The sequence below is a fragment of the Triticum urartu genome, chromosome 1A, assembly GCF_056163025.1.
Source record: "Triticum urartu cultivar PI428250 chromosome 1A, HENAU_Tu73, whole genome shotgun sequence".
NCBI classification, from domain to species: domain Eukaryota; kingdom Viridiplantae; phylum Streptophyta; class Magnoliopsida; order Poales; family Poaceae; genus Triticum; species Triticum urartu.
In genome coordinates this window covers 505508314-505516690 of record NC_141873.1, presented here as the reverse complement: position 1 = coordinate 505516690, position 8377 = coordinate 505508314, and the positions used below count along the sequence as shown (strand labels likewise).

General features: G+C 50.1%; 1 protein-coding gene across 1 annotated transcript; it reads right to left on the bottom strand.

Annotated features, from left to right (window-relative positions):
* Positions 1–649: 649 nt before the first annotated feature.
* Positions 650–5654, bottom strand: LOC125522983 (putative E3 ubiquitin-protein ligase RING1a). The gene is made up of 10 exons (XM_048688026.2): positions 5304–5654; positions 5018–5174; positions 3320–3378; positions 2918–2999; positions 2666–2786; positions 2517–2558; positions 1889–2410; positions 1484–1591; positions 1161–1364; positions 650–1059 (listed from the first exon to the last, which is right to left on the bottom strand). Exons 1-10 carry the CDS (start codon positions 5470–5472, stop codon positions 1027–1029), a joined length of 1497 nt encoding a protein of 498 aa, XP_048543983.2. The 5' UTR covers positions 5473–5654; the 3' UTR covers positions 650–1026.
* Between the last annotated feature and the right edge of the window lie 2723 nt (positions 5655–8377).

The following is an 8377-nucleotide window of genomic DNA, read 5'->3' as shown; positions in this document are numbered from 1 at the left end:
TAAACTGAAGTACACGTCCTATTAAATAAAAATTGAAGAGTTCGGATCACCGGATCAGGGAAGTGCAACTTCACTCGCTCGCTGCCGCTCCAGTGCACAGCACGTGCCGCTTATTTTCTTCTTCTCCTTCTTCCCCAAGATTCCATCCATGCCGTAGGACGAGGAGGCTAGGCCAGCAGGCCTAAAGAAGCATCTTCGTACTCCTGATTGGACCTGAGCTGCGGGGTGGGGCCACCAGCCATAGGCCGTTCGGCGGCGCGGTTGGCCGGAACCTGGAGCCCCGTCACGAGCTAGCGGGACGCGTGCGTCAGCGACTCGGCGGCCTTTTCGCTTCGCCAGTAGTAATACCGAACCGCGTCGTCGGCTCCGTTCGCTCTCGGTCAGCAACGACCGAGCGCCAAGACAACTTTATGACCACCGCTGTATATACTGTGAGGCGAGCGCATACGTGTCGAGATCTCAGACTCCGTGGGGTGGCATCGCGGTTGGTCAAAACGGTTGGCAGCGACCGCACACCGCACTTGAGGCTGCCTTCCGTGCGGCCGTGGGTGTATATTGGCTCTGGCCAAGCTGTCAAAAGGCACAGGACCATTGCCCAATTCACATTCACTCATCACACGGGTTCGAGTTAGACGGAGTCCAAGAAGAATTACCACTGCATGTGCAGCGCCACCAAATACAGTACATTATAATTATACAGTATAGAATAAGGAATGAGCCAGGTAATTTTGTCTGACCTGTTTTACACACTGCTACTCAATTCGACTACTGGTCAATTTTACGTTTAACCCACCAATGAACCACTCCACAAGATAACACACACATAAATTTAAACAAACATTAAGACACAGATGATAAATCTACTACTTTGTCGCCCCCTTTTTTTCTATATCGAATGATGATATATGTACAGGTTTTCACGGCGAGTAGATCCTTCCTGCAGGTCATGGGATTAGCGGCGATCCATCCATCCATCAATTTGACGGCCAAGATATGTAGCTGGCTGGTGCCAGGAACTGTGCGTAGCTAGGCTTGTGCTTTCACAGAGTACAGCAGCTCCTGGACGTTGGGAGGGACACGGTACATACAGATCATTAGGATGCCGAAGCAATGGGGAAAAGAAGCGGTTAAACAGGCAGTCAATTCAGAGGTAGGATTACCAGGTCCCCAACACCAGAGGCAAGCTTAGGGTAAAGCTCTGAAAGCGAATTATCCTCCTTGAGCCTTTCCAGGCCGTCGAGCCGCTCCGGTTTTGCCTCGTCGTCTGCGCTGGTGTCTTCGGTTTTAAGCGACCCGTTCATGGAGTTCTTCCTGAAGTATATCTCCACCTCTGCGGCTTGCCGTGACAGCTGAAGAGCAACAAACTGAAACGACACAGAAACAGGGTAAGCAGGGTCTTCGCTTATTCATTTCGATCTATGCCCACCAAAGTCGTGTCACATTACAAACGGCAAGTGTGTGGAGGCAAGTGATCAGTGATTACCTGGCATAGGTGGCTAACAGAGAATGTTGGCTGGCAGCTGAGATAGGACTTTTCCAGTTTAGGCATGCTTTGTCCATCAAGCGGAGTTAGAGCGAGGTACAGGTTGAACTGCACAACAGAACAGACATATTCAGCAAACCTAATGGACGTAAACCACGGGCCACTGCTTGTACAAGATTGGCCTGGCCCAGGTGGCCATGTATTTGCATGTGCTGATGTTTTATATTGCCTGTGCAACACTACAAAACACACCAGAATAACACGATACGGATAACAGGACGGATCCAGCCTTTTAGAATGTTTAGTACTAATCTGAATCTTCCAAAGCATAAGTACGAAATAGCAACTCAGATTATTTTTTCGAAGAGAAACTGTAAATTTAAAATGTCGGCGATCTGTTGTTACCTTAGTATCAAATTCATCAGCATTACGGAGATGATCCACCAACTTGGCAACACGCCCACCCTTGACCATCCTTCCACTGGAGCCACCGGCACTGCCATGTCGAGTTTGACTGCGGGTGCCATTTTTGCCCCAGGCAAGCATCTCTCCCCGCAGTGGAGAAGTGGCCAAGATATCTCTGGCACCTCCCAAATCATCATTCTCCTCGTAGCTGCTATCAACACTGCCAATATTCTTAGCAGGGGATGATCGTGGCACAGGCCACCTCCGAGCTCTTTTCATCTTGACATCTGGTGAACGATCATCAACAGAAGACGATTCTTTGCTGCCATCATTGCCATTTTCTTCTCTCTCGTCGTCATCAATGTCAGTTGGGGCATTATCAGGAGAGCTAGTCCGTCCTCTCTTCTTTGTCCGCATACTCCCACGGGTCTTTCTTGTAGAAGCTATTGCTTTTGCATTGGAGCGCTTCTTCACAAGTGCTTCTGTTTGTCTTCGAAATGTTTCAGCAATGGAATCTTGAATCTTTCATGAGAAATACAGCAAATGTCAACAACAAGAAGACAAATACGGAATGACCAGGGCAGATAATTTCATTTCCCGCCAGACATAGACAGACAAATAAACCAACCTTTTTGTTGCGAGTCTTCTCTTCTTCACCAAAAGCAAGTTCCTGACGTATCAAGCAAATTAGAATCAGTGGCAGGTACTACAACAAAAGCTAGATAAACAAGAGTGACAAGACAACTAAGTGTGGCAACTGGAGAAATTATGCATCACCTCTTCCTCGTACTTGTCAATGTCTGGATATAAAGCTAGAATTAAAGCGTCAAAATTAGGATCATCCCTCAAGGAACGTCTGCTCTTGCAGTGGGTGCGGCATGCAGGGCATTCATTATTTCTGCAAAAAACACCACAGCACTTATATTGTCATTGAAATAAGTATATATTTGGATTTTTCAAAGCCCCAATCAGGTTGGGCTATACATTTTTTAAAATGACACTGTAGACAAATAACGCAAGGGATCATACCCAAGCCGCATGGATTTATCAATGCAGTCCCTACAAAACCGGTGCAAACACTCCATAACCGTTCTTGTTTTCCGGATAATGCCTGCAACAGAGGACCATAAGAGAAGCAAATTCTCAGATATCACAGTTTGAACAGACATTCTACCTAGTTTCTTGTATAAAACTCATCCTAGCTTCTTGATGATGTGGACAGTCCCAACATGCATACTTGAATAACAGAAACATGTGAGCTTTGATGAATGTGCTAGCTTCAACATTGGTAGTAAATAATCACCAAAAGATGTACAGAACACATTATCCTGCTTTAATTACAACTATTACAAGCAATGCTGTCAACACAGAAATCATGAAAACTAAACAGAGTTGCTATCTCTGAATTTGAAAGCAAGTTGACAAGGTTACCTAAGCATATAGGGCACTGCACTTCCTTCCGTATATCCATCAATTTCACCAGTATAAACCTGCATGAGAAAACAATACTGTTTAGCTACCAGTTTCGCTAACAAGAAAGTCAACTCTTCCATTACCAATTGGCATTTTCAATTACTGATTAACAACTTTTGGAACACACAGAAGTGTTCCATGGCATTATTTTTCTTTTTTCAAAGAAATGTGTAGTATAAAGAACATAACGTTCAGGTGTTCACAGTGGGACTACAGGAAACAACGGAAAAAATGGAACCATTAGCACCTTGGGACAACTTGAACACTGGAAAGTCATATTTGACAGGCAGAAGAAGAGTTGATTTGATTCTATTTACCAGCTGAGAAATCTAAGCAGTATCAACAAAATCCAAACGACATGCAATACGTGGTCAACAAAAACAATGTCTAAATAATTATCTGGATCAAAGGGGATCAAATGTGACAAGGTGTGTGTGCTACAATCTGATAACAGAGTATCTAGTGAACAAAATGCTTTCCTGACAGGAAACTGCACTGCTCCTACAGCAACAGAGGGGTTGATTTGCACCTCGCATCAGCAGCGAGAAAAGATTCATAGAAGCATCCGTGCATTTCAGTACCGAGGAAAGATTCATAGAACAGCTGATGGAAGGTAAAGCATAATGCTATCACGAGAATAAGAACGCATTTGCATAAAACTGAGTTAAGACACCTAAACAGTGTAAGACCTATCGCAGTCATGGGGGTCAGGACAGCAACAGTAGAAGCAGATAGATATTCAGAGCACGACAGGCCAAGTCATGTCCAAGACACTGCAGGAAACACGAAGAGGCTCCCAATACAGACGAAGGTGGCACCTGCTACAAAACTGAGAAAATCCACTGGAAGATCTTACATGCGCTGGATGAGCTTGAATAGTGTTTGCCATAAGAACATGGTGTCTCCATAGAACAGAACCATTCGACATGATGAACACGGGTGCACGGGTGAGAGGCTGGCCAGGAGCTCACACGGGTCTGAGCATGGCAAGATCATTCAGAAGGTCAGGCTAGTAGCAGCAAAGAGCCGGGACGGAAGAGTTGGCCGTGGCCGCACACGATTCAGAAGCAACAGAAACAGGGAATTCTTCCCGTAGATAGCTGAACCACGACGAACATGACCGCCGGTTCAGATGTGGCTGGCGACTCCGGGGTAACAGCTTGGATATGCGGCGATCGACCCTGGATGCCGCCCCCAGCATTTGGCGTCGCGAGCACGGCGCCTCCGCTGAGCCGTGTGACGAAAGCATGCATGCTACAGAAAGATCCCATGACTCGGCGGTGACCGGGGCGCTCGCGGCGGCGCGGGGCGGACGAAGCGGGCGGCGCCTGCGCCTAACGACGAGGACGACTCGTGGTGGGCCGCCGCCGCCACCACGAGAAACCCGAGCCAGCATACGAAGCACGACACCACGAAGATCCCATGGCGACAGGAGCGCTGAGCCCGACGAGGTGAGACGATGCGGCCGCCGGTGGTGCCGCCGGCCCGGCGGGACTCCCCCGACGATGACCTCCGGTACCACCCCGGCGAAGCGAAGCTAGCGTACGGGGACGCGGCGTGACGACGACGGGAAATCGGCAACGGATGCGAGAGGAGGAGGAGGAGATGGGAAGGGGCGGGGAGGGGAGGGAGGAGGGGCGTCGACGGCCCACTTACTCGTCCACGTCGGCGGCGTCGCTCTCCGACGACGGGCTGTCGTCGGCGTCCTCGTCGTCCCCGCCGCTGCCGCCGCCCTCCTCGTGCTCATCCTCCAGCTTCTGCTGCTTCCGCCGCTGCTGCTCCTCGTCCTCGTCGTCCTCCCCCGCATCGGAATCTGCAGAGCCCGTGAAACACGCAAGCCAGTCAGCGACCCCGGCGCCGAAACAGAGGACGCGATGCGCGCATCGCGTGGGACGGCGGGAGATGAGTCGGCGGCGCGCGTCGCTCGAAGCGGAGCTCTCACCGCCACCGCCACCGTCCTTGGCCAGCTCCGCGGAGCCCCCGTTGGGCGCTCCGCCCTCCGTGCCGGAGCCGGCGGCCCCGGCGGCAGCGGCAGCGGCAGCCTCCTCCTCCTCCTGGACGTGGGCGTCGTCCGCGTCGGGCGACGGGTGCGGGCGCTTCTGCGCGGGCATTCCGGCCGGCCGGCCGCCCTCCCCGCTCGTCGGCGCGGCGCTTGGAGAGGACGGGCGCGTGCGGGCGGGCGGGCGAGTGAGAGGGAGGGAGGAGGCAGGAGGTGGGTGGAAGCGGCTCGAGTCGAGGGGGAGGCGGAGAGCGAGAGGAAAAGAAAGGCGAGGCGAGGCGAGGCAGGGGACGGGGGGTGGGGGTGGTGCCTGCCCTCCCCTGTGCTGCGTCGCGTGTAACTTTGGGTTGGTGCGCGTGGCCGCCCCGCCCCGACCCGCCCCGGCCCGGCCCGGCCCGCTCCGGGACAAAATTTTAACTTGCGGCTTGCGTACGGTAGGAAAAATAAAGACCGGGGAGGAGGAGGACGGGCTCGACCCCGTCGTCTCCGGCGAGCCGGTCCGTCGGTGAGGTTTTTGGGGTCAACGGCGGACGGCGGCCGCCACGCACGCGCTGAGCCGGAGGGATTTTCCGGGGAGGAGGCGCGGGCTGCATTTGCATACGGGACGTGCGTCGCGTACGTGGGCTTGCCCGATGCGGGAAGGTGGTGATGATTGGGAGTGGTACTCGGCTGCGTTGACTAATGCATCGGTGCGAGTTGTGTTCTTCGGCGTGTGGCTACGGGTACGAGGACTATTCGCCTTGTTCCATCCAAGTGAATGTCGATCTAGTATTGGAAGAGAAGAAAAATGCCTTCGATTAAACTAAGGATACAGTCATCCTGCCAGGTGACGGCTTGGGTTATCAGCAAAACCCTCGCTTGAAATGTTATCACTAGAGTGCAATTATAGCAATGCATTTCTCTCCACGATTTCCCGTATTTAGAGACCATATTTCTCTTCTGATTTCCTGCAAGGGAAACTAAATTCGTGGTCATGAGTGCTTCGATCGAAGCGGCGGGGTTGTATATCCAGGCCTACAACCGAGTGAGCCTCGTGTCGCTTGTTTCTCATGCGTGCGTGGCGTGATATATACGTCTGCATGGTTGGATTACTTTGGGCGCGGCGGATCCTGAAAGGCTCCCTGGTTTTCTGTCAAGGCGTTACGATGGATATGCACCATGTCGTGTAGTACTATTATGTGCAGTGGTAGGGCGGAACATAGAAATGTGAAATGTGCAAACCAAGGGTGGAACTGTGGGCTATATGGATTAAACCCATTTTATTTTGCCATTTTCGCTAATTTCTCAAAGCTTTTGGTCTATGCTCTTGGCTGAAGCCGGGGTTGTCGTGGATCTTGATCCACTGATTACGTGAAAATATTATGTGGTTACTTGCGTACTAGGGTATGATGGATTGGATATTCACAAAGCATGCCACACAAGTTCAACCCGGATTAACGCTTTATTTCATATGTTTGGAGTTGATGGACACACGAGGCCTTTCTCTTGCCGTTTTTGGTATTCACCTTTTACTAAGTTTCTAAATTTGAAGGTTCTACCGATAGTTTGGATTTAGTTTACAAGCTCTCTTATTTAAAAAATGTAAAAAAAAATCCAACTTAAATTTGACCATTTGGGTATTTTTTTAATTTGTCATTAGAGAGGAGTAGTTTTCTCTTATTGTTAGTTCTCGTATTGTTAGTGATATTCATACCTATGTTATTCTTTACAAGATGTACATGCATTAACAAAAAGAACTAACGCCACGGCTAGAGAGAAGGATGCCATAGAGGAACCGCAAGTCATCGCAATTTTATAAAAGCGACAAATAAATTACTGACAATTAGATTAAAATCATTATAGACAATCATGTGGTTTCACTGTAGCTAAATATCCAGCCAAGATGGAAAAAAGAACTCGTCGACACGTTTAAAAAGAAGTGTACAAGCCAAGGACTTTGATATTGTACACTTCAGTACATATGTTTTCTTTATTTTTAGAATTATATAAAGGTGCTTGTGGAGTTCAAAATTTAGAAAAACGGATTCCATATATAAATATTAAATTGGTGTACGTAGTTTTTAGAAGTTTTGCGGAAACATGCGTCGACTTGTGGTCTACACTAAAAAAACATGAGATATTTAGCAACATTAAAGCCATTTTATAACCAAAATTCTTAACTTTTTTGTCTAAATTGTTAAAGCGTTTGATCTATGGTCAGGATTGCAGCCAAAGTTTTTTTGTGAATACGCAAAGCTTGCGTATGATTGCATTGATAGAAGGAATAGAATGAGTACAGATAGGGGTACAACACATGACACGAACGCAGACAGGCGTGAACATGGTGTCCGGAGCAGAGAGACAAGGGATGCTCGGCTCGAATGGAAAATAGAACACAGCTAAACCAACCAAGCCCGACCCAAGGGCGGCAATGTCGAACCAACAAGAGCAGCAACATCTCCAGAACCAAAATAGGGGACACCGTGAGCGAACAAGATAGCGCCTTCAAGAAGGAGGACCACGCCGAGACGTCGTCGCCATCCGGTCCAGAGGAACCAGACCTAGAGTTTCCCCTGAGCTCGAAGAGGGGCGCAATCACGGGCCTTGACAGCGCATCCAAGAAGGAAACGACATCCGCAGACGCCTTCGCTGCCAACATCGGCAAGCCGAGCAGGGATTTCTCCCTGGCCTGAGGCTGATGCTGAGCAGGGATTTCTCCCTGTCCTGAGGTTGAGCAATCCCATAGCCACCGTCTCTAGAAACGAAGATGAGGAAGCCAATGCCGGTCGACGCCACCATGTCGGAGGGGGCTGGCGGGCTGCATCTGCCGTCAGAGGGTGGCACCTCCTCCGAACCCATGAGCGTTGGATCTGGCAAAAGGGGAGGTTTTGATGCATACAAGGTAGGGCAGGTGGCGAAGCAAACCACGAGGGGGTTGGGCGACGATGAATAGCAACGCCGGCAAGCTAGGACTGGAGGGACGTAGATCCTAGCTGTCGCGGCCATAGCCGTCGGGGCGTCGGGGAGCCACGCGAGCT

Coding starts and splice junctions, on each gene's coding strand:
- LOC125522983 (XM_048688026.2), bottom strand. CDS start 5,472: ATGCCCGCGCAGAAGCGCCCGCACCCGTCGCCCGACGCGGACGACGCC. Junction 5,175..5,303: donor CAAGGACGGTGGCGGTGGCG/GTGAGAGCTCCG, acceptor CGGGCTCTGCAG/ATTCCGATGCGGGGGAGGAC. Junction 1,365..1,483: donor CTGTTAGCCACCTATGCCAG/GTAATCACTGAT, acceptor GTGTCGTTTCAG/TTTGTTGCTCTTCAGCTGTC.